This window comes from Meleagris gallopavo, chromosome 3 (genome assembly GCF_000146605.3).
Source record: "Meleagris gallopavo isolate NT-WF06-2002-E0010 breed Aviagen turkey brand Nicholas breeding stock chromosome 3, Turkey_5.1, whole genome shotgun sequence".
Taxonomy (NCBI): domain Eukaryota; kingdom Metazoa; phylum Chordata; class Aves; order Galliformes; family Phasianidae; genus Meleagris; species Meleagris gallopavo.
Genome location: NC_015013.2, coordinates 59,540,574 through 59,565,728, shown reverse-complemented (window position 1 = coordinate 59,565,728; position 25,155 = coordinate 59,540,574). Strand labels below are relative to the sequence as shown.

The 25,155-nt window shown below is 39.1% G+C and overlaps 1 protein-coding gene across 1 annotated transcript; it reads left to right on the top strand.

Moving 5' to 3' along the window:
- Positions 1-534: 534 nt before the first annotated feature.
- CPA6 (carboxypeptidase A6) lies at positions 535-24,726 on the top strand. The gene is made up of 6 exons (XM_010709012.2): positions 535-738; positions 11,813-11,923; positions 12,184-12,274; positions 16,842-17,044; positions 21,767-21,851; positions 23,359-24,726. Exons 1-6 carry the CDS (start codon positions 535-537, stop codon positions 23,544-23,546), a joined length of 882 nt encoding a protein of 293 aa, XP_010707314.1. The 3' UTR covers positions 23,547-24,726.
- The last annotated feature ends 429 nt before the right edge of the window (positions 24,727-25,155 follow it).

The window sequence follows — 25,155 nt, the reverse complement described above, 5'->3', positions numbered from 1 at the left end:
AAAAAAAAAACCAACCAAAACAAAACAAAAAAAAGCAAACCAGCAGATGTACTTTGAGTATTTTTGCATACAGTTTTTTGTACAAAATATGTGATGCAAAATCTTTATTTGCAAGGTCCTTTCTATGAACACGATTTCCTCACTTCTCTTTCACCTTTCTGCTGAGAATTCCACAATTCTGATTTAAAGTATCTGCCTTTATTTTCTGGGATGTCTCTGTTCAGCAAAAAATCCTGACCCTGTAAGTTACTTCTTGAGAGTAAATTTCTTTATCATGAATACTCTAGGATTATAGAAAAGAATCATAAAAAGCCCTGGTTGAAGGGACCTCTGAGATCATCTGGTCCAACCTCACATCCTAATGAATTTAGACTGTGTCTTTACTACAAAGATAGCTAAGATGATCATATTACCAGAAGTCACAGCAACAGCATGCATAGCAAGTACTGAAATAATGGGGCCGCTGCAATTTAGGCTGCTGGTGCATGGATGGGCTAAACCAAATCCAGAAGCTGCTTTCCAGAGTTGTATGCGATGATAATGTGTCGTCTTATTAGGACTCCTGTTAGCGTGAAGGTGAACAAACTTGCAAATATTTCTGAGCAGCTCTCCTTCCCAGGAGAACAGGTTGCAGGAAAGCAAGGAGAGGTTTGGAACAGACAGATACTTGTGGCAAAGCCTTCTGCTCGAGTACATCTTCCTTATGGGGATTTTAACATAAAGTACTACAATGTGACAGTAAGGTAAAAATCATGAGATTTCTCTGTAGAGCTTATGGAAGAATATGGCCTGTGCATGTGTATATGGAAAACCTTCTGGCTGTTATTTGAGATCTTCAGAGAGTAGCTTGCTAGTAGGAATATTTCGCTAACTGTATAAAGGCATTTCCTAGATTAAAGAAAGTTTTTACAGAACTGAAGAGTTCCTTGAGACTACAAGAATGTACAGTTTTGCACATCTTGGTCATGCATTGCCTTTTTTCACCAATGACAAACATTTTCTTCTTTTGTTAGAGCAATATTTTGATCCAGCATCTGGATTAAGAATGGTTAGAACAATATTGCAATCCAGCATCTGAATAAGAATTGTGCTTGTAGATTCATTATATTAAAGTGGCAGGCAGAGTGGGAGGGACAAGAAAATTAGATTGCTAACATTAGGATAATGCTTTTCTCAAATGGATTAGGCATTCTGAGAATGAACTCTGGGAAAACTGAAGGACTCTTTGTGCTTCAGACTCTGTAATTCTGTTTCTCTGGCAAACTCGCTCCCATAAGCATCTCAGCAGCCCAGCAGCACTTTCCATCTTCCCTTGTGCCTATGTACAGTTCTGAGAAAGGGCAGTCCTCTTGGAAACCAGTTTTTCCAGGCATGTCTGTTGACTCTAAGGAATAGCAACACGAGCTCATTGATTTAAGGCAAGCAAAAGGAGAAATTGGATTTATGTAATGTTAGCTTTTTTTCTAGCAGGAGCAGTGTATACGTGTCCCTTTTCTGTGCAGGCAATCTGAAATACTACTTTGCTTTCACTTCAAAGTGTAGCCTCTGTCACTTGTTTCCATTGCCACTGTCAGACTACTGAGGGGCCATAGGTACCCTGTGGGCCATAGCTGGGGGCACTGGGGACCTGAAAGCACATCCCTCCCCACCATGCCAGACAGAAGCTCCAGGCAATGCCAAGACCAGGCTGGGAAATGGGTCTGCAAGTGGGCCTGGCTTAGTAGGGCCCATAGCCAGCAGGACAGGGCTGTGAAAAGTGGGGACCACACCTGCTGTGAGTTTGTCGTGGTGATGGCCCCAGGGGATTAATGGGGCCGTGGGCAGGGCTGGGGAGCCCTGGGGTGGACAGGGCCAGCATGAGCTGGGGCAGCCCTCAGGGCCCTGACTACCATAAGCTAAGGAAAAACATATTATTGCTTACACTGAAGCACTTAACTTTAATTTCAAAGTTATTTTGTACATAGAAAACCTCTTGACCTAACTGGCAGGTCTGTGGGATTCAAGACATAATTCATCTCCTGGAGAATCAATACTCCATTTTACCATAAAGATTTTCAAGAGATTTAGCTGAGAAAACAGCCTCTGCATATGAATGTACATTCAAGCTCAAGACTTGACCCAGCCAGCCCAGCCAGCTTGGGAGCCCCTGCTATCTTCCTTGTGCTCCCAGAAGCAGCAGGTTTAGGGTGTCAGCCCATTTTCTGTGAGCTTGGGATACATCACCTACCTCTGTAGGGTGGAGGTGCCATTGGGTAGTTGGTTTTTAGTGGCTTGCCGGGTTACAGGCAGCAGCATCCCACTTTCTCTAAAGCATCTGGAAATGCTCAGGCAAGCACGTCCTATCTGTATGAAAATGCAAAGCAGACTAAGGCAGAGTAGACTTGGGAAATGAGCACTTGGGGCCACAGAGTAGGAAGGCAAGAGGCTGCCTGCTACTTGAGTTTATTCTGGATTTATGCAAATACACTAGTTAGAGAAAAAGAACAGGTGAAGTAAGGAAAGAAAGATCTAGAATGAGAGGCTTAAGATTAAAAAGAGAAAGAACACAGGAAAGAGTTTTGCAGTATGTGCTAATGCAATTGTGAAGTACAAAACCAAACCTCACTGTCTTTTGAAACAAACAAGAGGAGAGCAAAGACCATTGTTTGGGATTGGGGTGGATTTTTTGTTCACTTTTTTAAAAACTGTAATCTACTCCAGCATGAGCTCTAGCCTTGGCTCTGTATCCTGTAGGTCTGGCGTTAATAAGAACTTAACTGTTTGTTTCTGTAGAAGGCATCTCTTAAATGCCTTTAGTCTCTCAGTTACAGATAATCAAATGTTTTACAGGAATTAGCGAAAATGGTGACCTCTGACAAACCCTACCCACTGGTCACTGCATTTCAAGTCAAGAAATGAGACTCCTGTGCACGCTTAGGTATCAGCTAAAGAGCCACAGAGAAGTGTCTGTGCTGGTATTGTAGTGGAAAACTTGGCAATAGATATTTGCTACAGATAACAGGTTACAGTGGAGTCCCACCAACTTTAAGCCTTACTCTGCTGAAAAGGGCCAGAAAAAACGTCCCGGGCAGTGGAGTATAAGGAAGCAAAAGGAACTAAGAAAGGAAATGGAACTGGTTACATGTGGACTACTCTGAAGGCAGCCTGCAAGGATACATGAGTCTAATGGAACCCCAAATTATCATACATAACATATTAGACCAAAAGAGCCATTTGTGGAACTTAGAAAGCAAAATCCACTGACTTTCTGATGAAGTACATTAAATATGTATATGTGTTAACAAAGAGCATTTAAATTTGCTTCACTGAGTGTGCAGCTATTTCAGGAGAAATAAAATTCAGATATCAAATTATCCAGATCTCAGATTTGGAATTTTACCATTGTTTTGAAATTTTGAAATATGTTTCACAGATTGCTCTTCAAATTAACATCAAAACTAGATTCTATTTCAGTTTAGTGGAAGCAGATGAGGATTCACATTACATCTGGTTTGACTCTCTTCACTCTAATAAATGCTGCCATTTGATCCTTTCCAATGACGTATAACCTTGAAATTCACACAACATTTTCAGAAAACAAAATACAAGAGATGCAACTCTAAGATGCACTATTCTTTGTTTCCGTTGGAGATTTTGTATTTAAAACCTAAAAGATTAAAAAATTCAAGAAATGTAATGAAAAATGTTCAAGAAGAAAAAAAACAGATTGTACCTTTACTTAGAATCCAATGACAAGTAGAAAGATAAAGTTTGTTGAGATAAAAAGTGTTCCCCTAAGGGAGTGGCCTTATCAAGACTTCCCATGAAAGCACAAGTAGTCTCATACTTTGGAAGTACACCACTCTCTACCATCATCATTTTCTCCAATTCTCAAGAATGTATCCTTTTTAGGAAAAAATGGAAAACTATCATCTTGTCTTGATTCAACAGGTCTGCATTTCATATGTGAATTACGGCATTCTCTTTCATGCTGCCTACGCTCTTACTTTTTTGAAATGTTTAAAATTTGTGGACTTGTCTCAAAATAATATTAAGATTCTTTGAATATGTGCCAGCTTATATTGCATTGCACATACCCACATTTCTTTAATGTGAGAGTATTGTGCATTTTTCTCCTGGTTTAACTATGTTACTGACTCCCTCCTCTGGGACAGAATCTAGCCAATATCTAAGATCTTTGCTGAAAAAATGTTCAGAATTACTTCTGCCTTTTCTGGATCATATCAATGTTTCTTGATAAAGTTTGGTTCAGGCACTGACCTTGCTAGGACACCCACAACGGCTCTCTCACCTCCATCCAAATGTCCTCTAGGAAGGAGCTGTCCAAATGCACGTCTCTGAATCCCTGCTCATCTTGGCCCTTAAATATAGGTCATGATAGTTGCCTTATCTCAGAAGAATCTCAAATCTGAAAAAAAAGAATCAGTATGTTCCATATACTTCAGTTTGTGAGATGCATGGCTGAAAGTCCAAATTCTGAAACGTGTGTTTCCTATGATCCCAATTGTATGAGTTTCCAAATTATCCACCACAATCTGTCTATACTTCACAGCAGCCAGGAAGCAAAACAGGCAGCCTCAGAAAGAAAAATTAAACAGAGGGGGGGAGTTTTTTAAAGTGCTGACATTCATATTAATTGCTTCCAAAACCAGGCCTGAATCCACTTTTCACTTTTTTCACTTCATAGTAATGAGCTAAGAGAGGCACAGAGGCTGTTTAAGATGCAAAATGACAACACCTGCCTGCACAATGCTAAGTTTGAGACTGATTTATGAGAAATCTTGTGAGATGGATACTGCCAATTAGGCAGCCATTAGGCCTGTGGACCAGGCTCCAGAGACCAGTTTTTACCAGGAATTTTGCATGGTTTGAGGCCTCAGATTCTTCCTCAGGAATGTTTATAAAGTGCTTGATTGTGAAGGCAGGATACCTAAAATAATAGGGCATACATATATAGAACCAAAAAAAGACAATTGTGTGACCAGAAGCAGGTCCAAGCAAGAGACCACGATGACAGCATGACTTTTTTAAAGAGGTCTGGTTATTTTTCAGTGCTGGGCAGACTGTGTGGTTAAAAGACCATAAAGCTGTAACTTTTCCTGCTTTAAGAACTGCTGAAAGCCAGTTTAACATTCAAACTCATTCTGCAAAATTCCTCAGTCCATGTCCTGATGGACAAAACACCTGTGGGATACTGCATCAACAATCAAAGCAGCACTCAGTTCATCAGCCCAGTGTTGATGTTCACTGTTAGGAATCAGCCTCACCTTCTCAATCATTTTGGGTAATGCTGAACTACATCAAAATCGGTAAGGTTTTAGGAGTGAGGAGATTTATTTTCCTTTGCTCTCCATATCTACCAGAGTCTCAATTGCTGCCTTTCTCCCTGGTGATGATGAGATTCAGACACCTGTTTTTCACATACTTCAGAAACATCCTGATCTCAGGGCTCTGTAAGTGTGTTATATGAAACAACACACCAATGTTTGTTAAAGATTAAATACTTGGTCTATCATTTCTCAACAGACTAAAGTCTTTGAAGAAATGACATATTCCCCACAGTCCAAGATTTCAGACTTCATTTAAAGAATGCTCACTACATCTTTATTTAGGGACTCTTTGAGATAATGTAGTTAGTTCACCCTCCCCATTATATACTTTCCATCTCAATTTTTTTCAAGTTTTCTAAGCAGAAATTTTTGCAGGAAAGCAAGTATAGACTTGACTGTCTCCCTGTGTGGCATACATTTATTTATGCCACTCCTGATCCTGGGGACCTCTGATCTTAGCGTATCTTTGAGTACTGGCTCTCAGAAATCTGAACAGCTTTTGAAACCTTTTGAAATATCCCAAAGTGAATCAGAGGCATGCAAGGCCAAAACAAATACTGCACCTGCAGCTTTTTTTCCTTCACCCTTTACCTGGATGTGCTCCTTCTTTCCAAGGTCCTTTCCCTTCAGCTACAGCTCTTCAGCTGATGTTGGCTTGACTTGATTTTTTTGTTGTTGTTGCTCATTAAACCACTATACCTGCTTTGTCTGTGAAGTCTTCTCTGGGCTTTCCTCCTGTTCATCAGTTTTCAGTGCACTCCTGAAGACCAGAAGGCTCTACAGGCTTTATCTCATCCCCTTACAGCTCCCTGCCTATGTGTGAGTGGTTGTGGCTTGGTGAGGATGGGGCTCTGCACCTTTGAAGGCCCAGTCACCTGGTGATGGATCTCTCTGCAAATACTCTGACAGTTTTTTCAGTATAAATGTAATACAATTGTTGGAGCTTAATTTTCATTATTTGCCAGACTGTAGTTTCCCCAGCTGTCTTTTTAGCTGTCTAACCTAAGAAAAGAAATATCATCTTCTCTGAGTACTCCCTGTATATCCATTATCTGGGGGAAAAATCCATCTGTTTCATCCAGCAGCATCTATATTTGAAACACTCAGCCTTACTTATCTTTAGCTCATTCTTTTCTGTCAAGAGCTTCTGCCTGAAATGCTGTTTGTTTTTGCTCCATCAGAGAGTTCTCCTCTTTCAGCCTCTTCCCTCAGTACTTCATTCATCAGCCTCTCAACAGCAAGAGCCACTAGTGCAAATGCAGAATCTTTTTTATCCATAGGTTATTTTTTTCTTCTTCCAAATACTGTCCCTGCCATTTGAAGTTTCCATGCCATAGTCACACCTATCTATGTCTAGGTTTTGCTGCTACTCAACAACCCCCCTCCACTCCACAGCTGGTTCAGTTTTGAACCTCATTTCAGCAGCCATCTTGCATCCCACTGAGTTTCTGCATCTCTCCAGCACATCCGTGCTACTGAAAACAGAGTTCACCAATTCTGAGAGGTAGGAAAAGAAAGCAGCAGTGAACACTACCAATAAGACCGGGCCTTCAGTTGTGATGTTTTGGTGTTGGTTTTTTTTAATGGATAAAACCTAAGCCATTGCCAAAAAAGATGGAGTGCAATACCATTGTATCACCACAATGAGGCATGTGATGCATTGTTTTAAAAACAGCTGTAGGAAACTAGCTCTGTGCTGTGCAATGTTGCTTCCTTTTCATTTGGTTATTAGTGGATTTTCCCCAAGTTCTATTCAACATTACTGTTGTTTAGAGAAGGTCCTTTCCTTTGATGTGACAATTTCATGATGGAAAAAAAAATAAAATTAAAAAAATATATCTGGTTTTCCTTTTCTAAAAGGAAACAACAACAACAACAACAAAAACCTTATATATTGTATTATTTCCTTACTGCAATTTCAGTTACTCAGCTGCAACTTCCTAACTATTCGTGATCTTAGGAAGATAAAAATTACTTTTCTTGTGCTTGCAGCTATTCATTTTTCACAGTGTGAATGCATTTTGATAAAATATAGGTAACTCTGCAGCTGCTGCCTTGTGTTGCAGTAGGGACTTTCCAATGACACTTGCTGGTGAAGGCCTTTGTGCTGCTCGGTGTGTTCTTCTTCAGTGCATGAAGATCATTCACATTTTTGTTCTAACATATTACTTGTCCTGGGGAAGAAATCCTGCATTATATTTCAGCAGTCCACTCCTGAGGGATGATGCTGAACCAAGAAGTTATATCTCCAGATTCTATTAAGACCTGTATAATCGTGTCTGACTTCTTTGCACAAGATGCTGCTTTTGCTAGAGTGGTCCAGTTCACATTGGGACATTCTTTAACATGTCAGTCATATTGTTGTCCCTCTTTTCTGTTTCAGTGTAATCTCCATTTCCATCCTTAAGTAGAGGCATAAACAAGCTCTTGGTATCCTGCAGGTCTTTCTGTTTTGTAAACTTCTCAGTGATATCTCTTCTGAGAGATTCCATTAGATTTCTTTGTTGTTTCTGGATTCCTCCCGCTAGCAATATTTTCTGTATATTGCCAAAGAGGAAGAAAGTTTTTGTTTGGAAATAAACAAAGAAATAAACAAATAATTGTTTCAGTTTACAGGCACATTTCAAACTTTGACCTTTAAAGTTGGACTCTGCTATAAGATGTTTGGTTCTAGATACTAATTTGTGTCTTCTCCTTAGTAATGGGCTTACCACTCTGCCTTGATCTGAGTGCCAAAGCAGGGCACTAGTAGTAAAAAGCAAAATGGAAATTAAAAGATCTGCTGTTTCCAACTACAAAGATGGAGAAAACAACTGACTTGCCAAACTGATAAAATGGCAGATTACAGTCTTGCCTTGCTAAAATGTAAGAAATACAGAGGATAGTAAAGCATTACACATTACCACCAGAAGGATGTTTTAACTGATGACTTCCTAAATGGGTAGAAGAGCTCGTCCTGCTTTATCAGGAGAGGTTTGATATGATTTCTGTAAGAACAGCAATAGAGCCAATTCCCTGTGCTAAAATAGTAACAGGTTAATTCAGCATGAATGTTAAATTCAAAACCAGAAATAACATAAGCTCACTGTTACCTTCAGTTTAATAACAATTAATTGGGGAACAGGAAATCGTTATTAAGCTCACGCACAGTTTCAAGTTTTCCTCAATCCTGTCTCCTTGCTTTGTCCTTCTGAGTAAATCCCCTTTCTTTATTAAAAGCACAACTGTATCCTAAATCCATTTTAAACTCCTGCATTTTATTGCCTTGGCTGTTTTGTTTACTTCATCCCCCAAATTAAATTTCATATGGACCAGATCCTCAGCCAACCTAAACTGGCAGAGGTCTATCAGCAACCACCACTCTCTGCTGATCCAGATGATTGAGCCCCCTCCTATTAATCACCAGTCTTTCCCCCATCCCCCAGGCAGATTGCTTGCATGTTGTTGGCAGGGCTCCTGCATCATCTGTTCATTCACTAATAACTCTATTCAGCATTTATTGGGCCAGCCCTGCTCTCTGCACATTCAGCAGCAAAGCTGCTATTGATTGCATGATGGGAAAGCAGAATCAAGTTCTATGAAGTAGCATCACTTTGTATTCTGAGAGTTCACTGCAAACTACAATGCAGTTAATTCACTAATGGCTGATATTCCTATTGCTTGTGCCACGGTGAGGAGAAAATGTTTCAACACTGTTAGGAGGGCCACATGATCATTATTTGGAAGATTTGAGAGTCACGTTCCAAACAATGAGCTGCGTGCTGTGCTCCAGGAGCAGCACACCTTGGTGCTCATAAGGCACGTTGCCAAAGACCTCTGAGCTAAGGGAGGTAAGGTTATGCAGCCTGTGTTGCCTTACTATGTGTATCAAATAAAATTGCTAGATACAAATGTACTGTGAAGGACAAAATAATTTCAGGAACAAGGATGTGATCTCATACCAGTTTATAGTCTCTATACTCTTGCTTTCTGTGAAAAAGAAAGCTGTACTAGGTCCATTATATTTTAAATGAGATGGTACTCAAAAAGGTCAACCGAATTACTAAGATAAACCATATATGCTTTAAAGAACAGAATTGTATGATTGATATATTTGCTCTAGATCAATTTTAAGATATAAAAGTTTGAAAAGTATTGCTGGGAACTGTAAAACCAAAGTTTCTCATAGTATTTTATCAATGATGGCAGCTACTAAAATGATACAGAGTAGCTTTAAAAAATGAAAGGATGCTCAACATTTTGCAGTCTGTGTTTTTTTTGTTTTTTTTTTGTTTTTAAAGTGAAACAAGAAAAAAGATATCCTTCACAGAATTTGAAACATATTAAACATGAAAAGGTATTAAAATATTTCATTATGTCACTTCTTGCAGATTTGGAAAGGTTCTGAAATTTTTCAAAGATAATTCATGTGATTTTTAAGGAATGTATTGCCTTAAATTAATGAATTGTCTGTGGTTATTTTAAGGAGATGGTTTTATAAAGTGTTTTGAAGAGTTCATTTTTCCAGCATTCTAGTTTACAGTACATTATATATAACACTCCAGTGTAACAAAATGCATAATTACAGATATAATTTGCAGTGAAATAATGGCATACATAGTGAGAGGTACAAGCAATATGCCAGTTCCATTGCCTCTGTTACATAAATGCTCATCACAAAAACACAAGCTGAGCTGTATTTTAACACTGGCTAAAAAAAGAAAAACATTAAAAAGTCAAGGAAGTGATGTGTGGTGACTTGTTTCCTCCCTGTCCAAATTTCTTCTCCTTGAAATATGCCTGATAAAGAAGTTCATTTCCCTAGAGTCCCATTTTGGAGCACACCTTCTTTCTGTTTTCACTGCAGTAACAGAGTCAGACATATTTAACATTCGTGCTTACCTTATAGGCTTTTAATCCTGCTAAGATTTAAGTGTGTGGCAATACACAGAGCAGCCCTGCTTTAATGTGTTTTTGGCATGCAGAACATCCATGAAACAGAGCCTTTGTTTTCATAATCATTATTTCTGAGCAACCATTGCTTTCAGTTTTGATGAAATTACTTTTTTACTATAGCTGAAGTTCTCTGAACACCATTACTATTATCCAGATGTATTTGTAGCCTTTCTGTCGCTTCCTTAATACACAGAAATTGAATTTAAATGCCATACCTTTCCAGCTAAGAATCTGGGAAATTGATGGCAAAGGGGCACTGAGACTTGTGACATCTGCATTGGCCAGAGATACTTTTTCCAGTATCCCCATGGCTGCAGCAAGCTGCTTTCAAAAGCCTGCTGTCCTTCACTTCTCCGCTGTGATAACCTTGCCCTAATTCAACATCTCATCCCACTGCATGACAGAGGGTAATGAACAAGTATTGAAGAGTCTCATTTGGCCCTCAGTAAAGAAAAGAACAACATTCACATTCCTCAAGGAATAAATTCCAGCCCCAGAAAAATCCAGTGGTATAGGCATTTTGTGCAGACATCCCATAAAAGGCATCCATCAGTCCCAGTGGCAGTGTCAATAATCCAACCAGCTGTATGGATTGGAGCCCAGAAGTATTGAAATCCTGCACTTCACACCGTTCCCTAGCACTTGTCAATTGAAAAGCTTTTAGCTTACTTCATCTCAGAACAACTTTCCCTATTTTGCCCCACACACATTTCCTCTGGTATCCCGAGGGCTAGGAATACTGCAGGCCAGAATCACAGCAGCTGGAGGAGAGAAGCAATCCTGTTTTCTCTCAGAACCCAGTGGCAATGTGCTGGGCTTTCCAGATGTCAGTGAAACACTTCATTCCCTGCCTTACAGAATCAAGACTTAAACTGTGAAGTTTGATGCCTAGCTATAAGCAGAGACAGTTTTTGCCACAGCAAGCTTTCTGAAGATGGTAAAGGACTCTACTGATGGCAAACAGAACCACTGAATTGCTTCTCATTTGCCTACCTAGACTTCCTCCACTAACCTTCATACCTGAGATTCTCCAAAATTAACAGGGTTTTCTAAATTGTAAAGGAATAAGATGTCTGTGTTGATGATTTTGAACATAGAAAATTACTCTGAATGCAACAAAATCTTATGCAGAGAGAGCCTTAAATTCTTTTTAGAGATGCTCTGAACTCACCATCATTACCTTATGGAACCTAAACAAGCTTCCTCAGTTAAGGAACTGTTCCACTCTCTCTTAACCTATGTAAAGATACACTATGTACTTGTTTGTTTCTATGGAATGTGAGTTGTATTTTCTTAGCTATTGAAAGGAACAGAGAAGCAGAGAGTATATGATTTTTTGAAGACCTTTTTTATGTGTACACATGCTTCCTTTAGTCACATTTCCAAGAATATGTCAGCCTTTCGTGTACAGCTCTAGGAATGACAGAAAGGAGTAGGATCAGGCCACTATATGGCCAAAGACTGAGTGACCATTTAGCCAGTCACCATAGTTAACCTGGAAATTATTTTTGGTGTGGAAACTACTTTATTCGGCTTATCTTCTTTAGGCTCTTCAGACATACCAGACTGATCCTGCCATGAAAAAGATGCTAACTCAGCTGTATTTCTATGTCATGCCTGTATTTAATGTGGATGGATACCATTATAGCTGGACAAATGTAAGTACTATCACTAGTATTACTCAAAAAATTATTCAGACAGGAAGACTGAAAGCTTATTACACCATTCAAAGGTGACTTTCTGTATAATCTCACTCATCACTCTGTATCATGCAAAATCGAAGTAAATTAATTCAGTTAAAATAGAATACTGGAAATGATTACTGGATTGAGCTTTTGTGTGTGTCTGTTTATGAACAGAGAGATTTCTGTCCAAATATAGCAATATTGCTAATGAATTATTTTAAAACTTACCTTAGGATCGGTTCTGGAGAAAAACAAGATCAAAGAACTCCAGGTTTTGGTGTTATGGGGTTGATGCTAATCGCAACTGGAAAGTGAAATGGTGCGGTAAGTCTGGAAATACTTTGGTCCAGCAGTTCAGATTACCCTGTATTTAATTATCCAACACAGTAAGTAGGTTAGGTCACATTTGTTGTGAAGTGTTCTCTTTTCCGTTGTTAAAATTGAAGCTTCTTTCTCATAACACCACAAGGAAAGGCTTAAATGTTCCTTCTATCTTAAGGGAAAAAAAAGTCCTAAACTTTGGAAAAAAGTATCTCATCAGAAAAGAAGTTTTTATGGTATGTGTGGCAAAATTTAAAAACTGCACGTACAGCTATTCTGTAGTTCTGCAATATAACTCATTCAAAGTGCAGTATTGAGTTTGGTCCATCACATTTCAGAATCTACCTGACTACAACTTTAGAAAACATTTTAGATTTGTTTTGTTTAATTTATCTAAACTCTGAGATGAACTTAGTTTTGGAAACAGATTTGCTTTGTTGGCCTCGTAGAGAAATGTCTGAGAACATTTTAAGGCTATTATTGTTAGTGATTTAATGAAGAAAGAAGATGCTTTTAAATGTACGGAGATCCATTTTAAAGCTCCTAGAATTGCTGCAAATACTTTCATAAAAACTGACTTAAATTTTGCATATGAACACAGTAGTAATGAAATACTAGCAGAAGATTTGGAGTGAAACAACTGAAAAAGAAAAGGTACTTTATTAAAACTTATAGCAAGATGATGCAGCTCACACACAGAAGTCAGCAGTCGCGCAAGTTCTGCTGCAACCAGAAGTAATAGCCCTTCACTATGAAATAGAGTGTTTTACACCTGGTTCTTCTGCTGGCCTGCTCTCCCATCTTAAGCAGCTTTCTTTGCCTTTCTGAAGCAGTGTTTACACGCTTCTAACTCAACAGCCCTTCAGCCCAACCCTCTTCCACTGGAAGTCTCCAGTGTGTTTCCACAGTGCTGACTGCTTGCAGTAAGTACTGTGCGATTTCACTTGATTCTCCAAGTGGAGATTTTTAAATTGTGTGGATCAAATTAAGTAAAAATAACCTACCCAGGGTGATTGTGTGACGAGGGTGAAAAGAATTACATATTCAGTGCAACTTAGACCTGTGAAATATGCTTCAAATTTCACATAATCACAGAATCATTAAGGCTGGAAAAGGCTTCTACGATCATCTAGTCCAACCATCAACCCATCACCATCATGCCCACTAACCATGTTCCCAAATGCCACACACCTACACATTTCTTGAAATCCTCCAGGGACAATGACTCCACCACCTCCCTGAGCAGCCTCTTCCAATGCATCACCACTCTTTGGAGAATAAATCTTTCCTAATATCCAACCTGAACCTCCCCTATCACAAACTCTTTCAGGTAGTTGTAGTGAGATGGGTGTCAGCCTTTTCTATCAACTACTAAACTTGTATCTATTTGCAGTAAAGAGAAGACAGACATGGAAGCAGTTACAGTTTTTAGATGAGAATTTCTCCTTTACAGAATATAGCCCTGCTACCATGATCTTCAAGGCAATTTTATGCTGCAAAAATAATGTAAAAACCAACCAAACTCCTACATCACTGTTACCATCTTTTACCTAAGCACATCAGTCACAACTGGAGGTATTTTGGGGACATATGTTTACTATTCAGAAGACAGCCAGCAGCTTAATTAGAATGAACATTCTTTTACATAGTCTTCAGAGCTGTACTGTAGAGACCTATCAGTGGGACATTAATATTCACACTGTGTATTTTCTTTCTAGTCATAATTAATCTTCTTTTTTTTTGTTCAAATCATTCTGCTCCTCCCTCTCCCCTATCTCCTGTATTAAAAATTCTCTCCTGTATTAAAACACTCCCACTGTATTTAAACTCAAACATTCTTTGCTGAGTCCCACTAATACTTACTCATTTTTTGATAAAAGAAAAAGAGTTTTTCTGGGCTGAGTGAAACTATAACAATACACACACATTGTGTGTTTCAATCCACTGCTTGTTGCATTTCTTCCCTGCACTACACATGAAAGACAGGTCCTCACCCTTTAAAAAATAAAAATTCTTCCAGGGTTGCTCAGCATCCCACTAAGCACATGCCCTGCTTCCTGCGCCAGACCCCAAATTCCACCTTACTCTTTATTTCAGCAGAGAATAAAGAGGTCTGTCATGGCCAGGGCTGACTGGTGCGCAGAAGATCCTCATCCGGAGCCCTGTGTTCTCATTAATATAACACTAAATGAAGCAGAGAAGAATCTGGATCATATCACACTTTGAGACTTGTATAATCGTGATGCGTTTAAAATTTAATCCTGCACACACCTGTAAAAATCCTTTAATACAGTTCAGTCGTACCTAGAGTTCGCAGGCAGGCTTGATGTTTTGCAAGGCAGAAGACTATTCTGTGCCTTGCAATCAGTCCACAAGATCATAAATTTAAAATCAATAATCAGTTACAAAGAACTAAATCATTTCATGTGGCAAATCCAGTGAAGAAGTTTGCATCCAAAGTTCCCAAGAGAGAAGTAGTAGGAGTAAAAGTTCCCAGTACATCCCAATTTCCAGTGCACCTCATTGCTCACTGAGGACAGAGCCCCACTCTGGCAGAAGTGGCTGCAAGGAAGTTCAAGAATCATGCTCCAGTCATCTGTACTCCCAGTCTTGCTTCTGTAGACAATCAGATTTTGTTTTACCAGTCTCTGCACACATTTCCTTTGCACCTATACTCATGAGGTATATCAGAGGATGCTTGCCCTCCCCCAGGTACAAAAATAAGGCAGTATGATGACATTTCATGCAATTCCATTTTCTTCTCGTGACTATAACTCTGAAATTTCAGAGGAGTTGATAGCACCGTTTCATTTTTTTTTCCTTCTTGTTACACTAAAGAAACTTTCAGTATGAAAACTGAGGCTATCCTTACACTACTGTCCACGGGCACCACTGAAACTCGGCCTCCTTACCATCAGCCACCTTCACTCAAGAAAAAGCATTAAGTACTGCTGGGATTACAAGTGGCTCATGGTAGTAGGCTGAACAGTATAGAGAAGCTTTTCTTCACTAAAAGTAACTAAACCGAGTCATATTTTACTACTGGGTCATTTAACATTAAGCTTGCAGGATTATACTGTTTATTAAGAAGGAGACTCATTTTCATGGTTCAGCATACAACACTGCTATGGGAGATGAAGCATCCATTAAAAAAAAAAAAAGCAAAAAAAAAAGAAAAGCAGGTTCTGTGAAATAGCTTTCCTTTAGCTATATTATCTGACAAGACATTGAGGCAGGGTGCTCTTGAGATTTGGATGACATGTTGGCCATCTGTTCTGCAGGGAGGACACCATCTGCCCTCAATATAACCCTCCCATATCCACTGCTATCTAAGCACTAATACCTTTTGATATCCTCACCTGTGGCCATTGAATGATAGCCTCATTTTTCCTACTACAAATGAAGTTGCAGTATAGGATACTTTCACTTTAATTTTTTTTTTTTTTTTTTGCATTAGGATGATTGCGTAACCTCATTCTATTTCGTATTATTATGCATTCTCACTCTCACTGCTCTTTTCTTATTATTTGAAGATGGAAGTACTTATTATACAAAGGAAAGCTAATAAAACACTGCTTTTGAAAGTCCCTGATGGCACAAGAGAATGTCACAAACAAACTATTATTATTCTGCAGGTCAAAGTAAAACGTGGCATTTTGAAATCACAGTGGATAAAAGAGTAGCACGGATTTGCATAAAAATTGTTCTTTTAGGCCCAGGCCCTCAGCTGTAAATGAGACAGTGGCTTAGAACCAGAATTGTTAGATGATAAAGGAGCCACTGCTATGTCTCCTTTTCTGAGTTTCATCTTTCACTACCTCATGGGATATTACACGTAGGCTTTGCTTCTGTAGCTTACTGCCACCTGAGCAGGATGATGTGGTGAAAGAAATCCTCACAATTGAACCCCTGCCCCTCTTTGAAAGAAAAATAAGCTCTGTGCAAGCTGAGATGATTTCTATTTTAGCTAACCGAGCAATCATCCCATGCATCACATCATTTTTTTTTTCTCATAGGGTTTATAAGAGTAAAAATAGGCAGTCAGGGAATTTCTCCTGTTTTAAACCAGTCTCTAAGGTAATGCACATTGAGGTTAGCTACCTACCATTGTAGCTATCATTTTATAAGTTAGTAAATGAAACTATTCTTAGAGGCTGGATTTGTCCTGGCAGTGACTAGGGACAGGGGCATAGTTCTCTGATTTCAAATAAACCAACTGAAACCTTGAAATGGTTTTAACACAAACTTCATGCTGGAATGGTATATAGAGTGCCCCTTGTACGGGAAGTTACTGAAGAAAATACTGAAGAAAAGTGAGGTCAGACTCCCCTTTTTCTGATGGTTTAAAAATATGACCTCTGGGAAGCATTGCATGGAGCTGGCCACTTGGCCACTTGGTGCTTCTACTAGATGAGCAGATTGCTGTACTGAGGTCCCACTGGCTCATGCCCATCAGTCACATGAAAGCAATTTGTTTATTGCTTTTCATGCTTTTGCACACAGGTCACTCGGGCTGACCCTCAGAAATTCATTGTGGTTGTTCACCATCAGCTTTCTCATTCCATTCTAGATGAAGGGGCCTCACTTCACCCTTGCGATGACACCTACTGTGGTCCCTTCCCTGAGTCTGAGCCTGAAGTAAAGGCTGTTGCTCATTTTCTTCGCAAACATCGTAAACAAATAAAAGCCTACTTGTCCTTCCATGCCTATGCACAGATGCTGCTGTACCCTTACTCTTACAAATATGCAACTATTCCAAACTTCAGCTGTGTGGTAAGTACATTAGCACTGGGGAGAACACAATTCACCATATAGCTTCTTTTGGTAACGTTTTTGTACTGAGAGTTGTTTCATCCATGCTCTTCACTTATTTAATACATAGCAGTATGCATTCTGGATCTGCTTGCAATCTCGTTTCTGATTATATAACCTTCACTTGAAGTGAGTCAGCAGTAATTTGATTAAAATGGTATAGTGCCTTCTATCCATCAGTCCCTGAAAATTACCTGATAGCATAAATCCCTAGGTTTTAATCATAGGTATTATCATTTTATTTAGTTTTATTTAATTAACAGTAAGAAGAATAATGTAGTTAAGTCCTTGGGCATCTATCTGGAATTCTGTCTGTTCATGCTCAGAACAGAGACACAATTCTGAGTGTGATTTGTCACTCTGTTCTGAGTGAGGCACAAAGAAGATTGTCTTCAATTTTATGACCAAAAAATAAAATTAAAGTGGTTTCCATTGATCCTTTAGAAGAGAAATCTGGTAGATTTCACTAAAAATAAAGCTTCTGTTGCTTTATGTATCAGGCATAGTGTTTTCAGCTTTACAACAAGCAGTTAATTAACACCAAGAGCTTTGGAGCTTTTACCTATTAGGAGAATAAATTAATAGTGTAGATTCTGATGCAAGCCTATTGATCTATGAATACATACAATTCATGTATTCCATGCTCATCCAAATGCAGGGAAGCGTTCACCCTGCCTGCAGTTTGAAGTCTGTTGTTAGCCAGCCTCCTCTGCACAAAACCCTCCCTTTAGCCCATTCTGCTAGGAAAGCGTTGCTCAACCTTCACTTGCTGTTTGCTCCTGCTAACAGGCACCCATTGCAGCAATCAGTAGCAAGCCCCTTTCTTTTGCCCTCAATTCTTGGTAAAATTACATTGTCCATACATCTCTCATTTTGGTCTTGAAAGTTATGGTGACATTTAGTTTACCAGTTTAAGCTTGTTTACTTCAAAAAGAGCTTAACTGCATCTTAGATTTATCCTGTGCAGAATAAATGATGTGTTAGTCCCTGGAGACTCACTGAAGTTTCACTCTGCTGCCTTCTGAGGAGGCTAAGCAGCAAGCACCGCACAAGCTGAATTCTTTGTTGGTTTATTTCTGTTACGACACTTAATTTCACGAGTTACCAAAATTTCTACTGTGTGATATCATTCTTGGGAAACAGAGAAAATTAGAAGTTAGCTATGCAGTCAGTGGAGCTAAAAATATAAGATCCCTGGGGACTGACTGTGAATAAATCCGTGAACCTTGTTTTTATTCTACCTTCTTCACCCTTTTTTGGGGAGTAGCAAAGGGAAAGAAGAGCCTCCCAAATGAGCTGGTAACTATTACTTACCAAAAAAAATATACACTTGAAATTTTAAACCCCAGGATCTCATTTCTTTGAAGACCAGCAGGTGCAGGCATTCTTTTTTTTTTTTAGAACAGCCAAGACAGAAAAACACAAAGACGTCGTGGTAGAAAGAATCAGCATCTCCTTTGCAAGATGATTGCTGGCTATCAGCAACACTCAGACTAAAGTAAGAAAACAGCAGACAGTGCCATGAAATTCATTCCAAGGAAAAGGGATCTCTGAGAGTTTTCACACACATCACCAAGTCTTTAATGCATGTTCTTATTGCTTGGTAGCTATTTCCTTTCTGAGGCAAGGTGACTGTCCCTCAGTGCACACACTCTGACTTTCCATCCACAGCTGTTAGACTAAGGGAGTTCATTTCTGATGAGTGTCAAGTGTCCCCTAAGTTTGTGAGACCTTGGATCCATTAAGCTTTGCATCAGAGGGAGTGGTGTGCAGATCTAAAGCAACAAAGAAACAGTTCTGGACAAATGGAAGTCAAATCCCAATTCTAAATATTCTGCCAGTATTTGGAATCCATCTTTATTTTTACTACAATGAGGCAAAAAGAACAGGGCAGTTGGAATAAGGAACTGAAGTAATTTCCTGTTATTTAGAAAGTTCAGTGAGGGTGTTAGAGTGAAAATGAATGGAATACTGCTACTTATTTATTTATAAGTTTTAATATTTGCCAACAGCCAAAGGCTCCATCAGCTGGTTGCTCCTTTGAACCATCTTTAATATTTGAAGTGTCTCAAATGATGACTTAGGCTGAGGTTTCAGGCTCTCCAGTTCTCTTGCAGAATTACAGTGTGTTGGAAAGTGGCAGTCCCTGTTCCCTGCTGCTGATGGAACAAGCTTTGCTGATCTACATGGACTCTGTACAGAGGACTTCACATGTACAACAGAGTATTTAGTGTTAACAGAGGGGTGCAATTAATCCCAAGCAAAAGAAAGGGTGTTTCTGTCTGGGTTATATCATTCTGGAGAGCTGTCAGTTACCATTTAGATTAAAGTGTTCAATTATTCAGAGTTGCTTTGAAAGGGGAGAGCTGTGTACTGATCACAACATGCATATTCTGTTCTAATTTAGGCACAAGTCTCTTATTAACACTCTCTTGAAATCTGTTCTTTTAAGATGCTTAAAATGTAAATCATACTTTAAGATTGAAGAAAACAAAAAACAAAACAGCAGAAACATTTATTCACCTAGAGAGTTTTAAATTTCACCTACTGTTTGTTCCTTTTTTTCCTGTGCCTTCATTTGCAGTACTGTTTACAGTGAGATTAAATGACACAGCCGAGCTTGTGTATCTCTTCATAAATATCTGACAGTTCTGTACAGAACTTTCTCCTTTACAGTGCTCAAAGGCTAGCTGCTTAGGTATATTCATGGCATGACCTGCATGCCATGATGCAGATCAGCACAGTCCCCAGTTTCGGCTGCATTACCCAGCAGTGGCTGTGAGCAGCAGCCCTCAGGGCTAAGAGCCGTGGGGGAACACCCGCCTACATACCCTACATACTTGAGTGGGAACTACCCAAGTATTTCTTCACAGTGATTTCAACATGGCTCACCCCTTTTCTGTCATTGCTCTGTAAGTCAAGCAGGGAGCACTCCCCTTTGTGGCTCTGTTCTCCTTTCCATGGCTTATTTACTGGGACATCTGCCATGGCTGCGGCCTAACAGGATCTGACACCTCCTGGCTCTTCAGGGTCATGTGTGTGCCCTGACTCACAAAAGTCAAGGCATCCGCATGTGTAAATGGGGAGCAGTCCCAAGGACAGCACTTCTCTTTGCCTCAGGTCTCCCATCACCTTCTTATGCTTGGTATGGGTGAGTCAGAACTTACCCTTCAGCAGTATTTGGCTGCCACATCCCAACCCTGCACTGACCTCAGCAGTGCAACTTCTCATGGAGGTATGATGGAGATGAGGGGTGAGCTGAAAACACCAGGCCACAGTCTCCAGAAGTCCTGCACTAAGAGATGAACTGAACAAATCCAGTTTTGCCTAGCAGAGTTTCATAATGGGGTTAAAAAATTGCTCTTCTCTTTGTTAAGAGCAGTTCTCATTGTAAAATTACCTAAAGCCCTACTTGCTCACCAGTGCCACCAGTGAGTAAAAATAAATGTGAGTTGTTTTATTTTTTACTATTTATATTTTATTATTTAATGTCATTTTAAAGCAATTTTCTCTAGCTTGTCTGCTGGAGTGGACAAAGATCCAAAACAGGAATGTCTGTACTGGTCAAACCAGAGACTAAGCCAGAATTCTCACTCCTGACAATGGCAAAGGACGGGAAGTTCAGAGAGTGAATAAATTCCAGGAAGGTACAAAGTAATCCTTTCCAATGCACTCATCATGTCTGGTGAATAGCAGCGTAAGTTCATCAGGATTTGCATAAACTGAAGACTACAGCTCTTTGGGAAATAAAAATATTTAACTACTGCAGCTTCCCACAGAGGTTCAAATTCTAGCAGTTTCTAGCTCCAATGATGTTCTGTATAGGGAGATCACTCTGCATTTTCTAGGTGTCCCTGGCCTTCTCTCTACATTCTACAAGATCTTCTGAGAATACAATATTCATTTTCCTTTCCAACACTTGCACCTTTTCTTTGTGCTTGGAAGCACTCTGTTCATTAGGACCATCTGAATTTGCCTTGGGCCAGGCCTTCTGCATCCAGTTTTACAGAATGCCATAAACCTCCTAAATACAATGCATACTTATGGATCTTGAAATATAGACACTGATTTTCCTTGTACAGTTCTGAATTTGTATTTCTCCAACAGTGGAAATAAATCTCCAGGCCCATGTCATCTGGTCCTAAAGGAAGTTAGACCAGTCGTGAACATTCTCCAGTCCATCAAAGATTCAGGAGAAAAGTTTGCCTCTTTCCCTCTTCCCACTCTGCTCACTTAACCACTCTACAGTGCAGACTTCACTCACACAGTAGAAATGAGGTTTAGCAGACAGGGAAATATATGTGCAGCTGTTGGTAGAAAAATGTTTGCACAGCTTTTATTCTACCTAAAAATGAGATTCTTTTATCCCACATCTCACATGTTTCCAACATTTGTTGTGTCTCTGAGTTGGTATATATACACCTATAATTATAGATATTTAATGGCTGATCACTTACAGTACAATGAGTTTATATATGCCATGAAAATACTGAATCAAGTTCTTAGCACATCAGTAAAAATAAATAATGTATTTCTCGCTTAAAATCACTTTGGGTTAGCTGCCATGGGCCTACAGAACAGGGCATTGCATCAGTAGTCAGCGACACATAACTCAGTTTTCCCCCCTGTGCAGTATTTAATTCAGAATCTAATTTATGCATTTGTTTTTTCCCCCCGACACAGGAGTCTGCGGCCTATAATGCTGTTAATGCTCTTCAGTCTGCCTATGGTGTAAGGTACAGATACGGTCCTGCATCCAGCACTTTGTGTGAGTTTCCCTCTGATGCAGGTGTATGACTACCTGTAACAAGGAGACCACCTTTGTTATAACAAAGAAAGCAAATACTGTTTAAATGAACTTTGCTCCTGTTGTGCATGGTGAGAAAGGCGGAAGAAGAAGTTTTGTAACTGACTCAGTCAGTTGATTGCGATATGATTAAGCCAACTGATGCAATAAAAGAGATTAAAATGCAGTGCATTTGAGAGAGGAAATCTGGCAAGTAGTACATTCAGAAAATATAAAAACAGATTTTTCTTTTATAAAAGATCTTTATCAGATATTGCAAATGCACTGCAAAGTTACGAAGCATTTGGGAGAAAATAATTCAAAGTAGTTTTCTTTTTTCACCATTGCTTGTCTTGCTCTCTGTGTCCTTGTGACAGATACAGCCATTCAGAGAGCTCATTCTAAAATCTAAGATGATCTCTTTAAAACCCAGGTTTCAAATTTCTCAGTGTTTAAATGATGATAACTGACAGCAATGGTATCTGTATGTAAATATCTTTCATTTTTCAGAGATTGATTTCAAATGCACTTTATCCTTCGCATTTATCCAAATGCACTTTATATAAACAAAATGTCTTTAAAATATGCCCTTTAAATATATAACGACATTTGTCAGACAAGCTCTCCACATAGACAGGAAAGAGGAAATGATATTCAATACGTTTCAGAGAAGCATCATTCTCTCTACTTAAACTATGAGGCCAATATTCACTTCGCAAAGATAAGAGACTGAAAAAGTGAGGAACTTAAGTAAATAGCAAGATCTTTCACAAGTAATCTCCTGCCTCTCCCTTGCTGTTGCTGTGTTTTGGTTGAGGCTTTACGTGTTACACTTTATCACGGGCCCACAGTCATCATCTTGTGCTCATTACAGTGCAGTTGTTTGCTGTGTCGAAGGAATAGCACTGTGAGTTAATGCTAGAACTGCACAGAGGAAAGCAGGCCGCATGGGAGATGGATCTTGTAAGTGTCTTGGGTAATCAGCATATGGAGAAAAGCATAAGAAACACACTTCCTCTGGAAGGTTTGTTAATATTAGACAACACCTATGCAAATGCTCTCATGCTATAGGGAAATCATGAGACAATGAGACAGAAATGACAAGAAATCTTAAAAGAACTTTTTAAAGGAGGACATAGTTTACTTTATCATCTTTCTTCCTTCTCTCTACTAATGAATTGACTGAAAAAAGCTAAGCTGAGGAGCATGCAAGCAAGGGTCCAGCTGGGAGATCTTTGTGGAAGCAAAGCTTTATACTGCACTCACTTGGAGACAAGAACTGTCTGGGGCTTTATACTAAAAGTTCACATTATTGAATTTTCACGTTAGTCAGAGAAGTCAGTTGTTAATTTTTTCCTGTGAAAATCAAAGGTCTAATCCTGTATTGGGCTGATAGATAAAATGCCACAAAAACTATCCATCTCGCACTTTCAACATGACCTGCGCTGAAATTGTTTTTTTTCAGTAGTTGCTGAATTCTGTATTTCAGATGTGAGTTCTGGCAGCTCTATGGACTGGGCCTACAAAAACGGTATCCCATATGCGTTTGCGTTTGAGCTGCGCGACACCGGGCACTTTGGATTTTTACTCCCTGAGACGCTGATCAGACCAACCTGCACAGAGACCATGCTTGCAGTTAAAAATATCACTTTTCATCTGCTGAAGAAATGTTACTGAGAGCTATTTCTAGGCTCTGGAACTGAGAATTTTATTTCCAGAATTAATGCCTTTCAGTGAATTTATCATGCTAAGCTTGGCCTATAGAAACTATAGAAGATAATGGGAAATATGGTATTGTTTCTACTAGGTTCACATGGCTGGAAATGGAAAAAAGTCCATGAAGTTGATATACTATCTTAGTTATCCATTTGATGTAACATGCTTAGTTCTTTCTCGTGATAGATCTCTGACAGGGACTTCAGTGGAGCAGGCCTAGGGCTACATATAGATGCCTGAGAGAAAACTCAGTTTCCACACTGTCCCTGGCCTTACTGCTTCCCCAAACATAGACTTCCCTTAGCAGAGTTTCTCAAACCAGGGGATAAAGTTTACATTCATGTATACACACTCTGAGCCCCAGCATGGGCTCATGTCTATAGCAGTAAATGGCAGTATGGCATATAGTTCCAGCTGGCTGTGCTACAGGTAGCAAAGCGGCTTTCTTCTGCATGTATGCATACATATGTATTTGCACTTCTGTGATTTCTTTTCATACAATGTGAGATTTGACTCAGTGTTCCCTTTAACCGTTAAGAAATATCTACTTCCCAACATATACATTGGAATGGACACATTACCTTTGAAAATGTAACTTCCCTGGAGACATGTAAGAATTATAATGAAATATTACTGAACTATACAGTAGTGCTATATGGAACGACATAACTGACAAAGCAACTTGCCATGACATGGAGCTTGGAACCGGGCAGGCAACAGGTTACTGTGGGTCTTGCTGTAGTCAATTTGTGCCCACTTCCACCAGAAGCAGATATAGACTTAAACTGCAGTTGTGGTGCTAAGTGATATTTTATTCATTGGTAACCTTGCAGTGAGTTCTGTGACTATGTGGCTGTTCTTGGAAGTCATATTTTTTGCATGCTTTAAAGGAATTAATAATAGATTCTTAAGTGGGATAGAGGTGAAATCAGAAGCTTTATAGCTGAAAGAGAACCAGCACCATGTTGGAAAGAATAATTATGTGAAAAAATGTAACAACTTGTTGAGGTTTTTGGGGTGCTTTTAAAATATTATTTTTTCATCATATTATATCTGCAAAAGCATATATTTTACTTTATTATTTTTGAGTTTAATCTTATGCCATAACAATTTAAATAAGATGTATTTGTTAATAAAACCATCAGAGGCTTTTGAAGTACTCTTCGGATTTTATTTCATTGTTACGGTCTTAGTTCATGGATTTAACAATTTTCCTTATTTGTAAAACAATTCTGACACAAAGATGGAACACTTGAAAAAATCTACATCCTCTGTAGATACATGCTTGAACGTAGACAGACAGCGGACAACACATATGAGACTGGGGAGCACTATATTTTAATAATACCACTGTCTTCAGGACTGCGAAAGACAACCAGTTGAGCAAAGATGACAGAATCTCATTCTCTGTAAATTTAACATTTTCCTATTACAGTGTATGTATTTTAAACAAGTTTTCTGAAAGCTTGTCCAGATTTGATTAGTTCAGACTTGCCTGAGTAATGTGAGTTTCTAATCTGGTTTAATTAATACTTAGAGGATAGAAACACTAAAAATATCTACCCACTGG

Excerpts from the sequence above, each read along its gene's own strand:
- CPA6 (XM_010709012.2), top strand. The coding sequence starts at position 535 with ATGATAATGTGTCGTCTTATTAGGACTCCTGTTAGCGTGAAGGTGAAC. Across the intron at positions 739-11,812 it reads TAAAGTACTACAATGTGACA|GCTCTTCAGACATACCAGAC; the intron begins GTAAGGTAAAAA and ends TATCTTCTTTAG. Across the intron at positions 12,275-16,841 it reads CTGGAAAGTGAAATGGTGCG|ATGAAGGGGCCTCACTTCAC; the intron begins GTAAGTCTGGAA and ends ATTCCATTCTAG.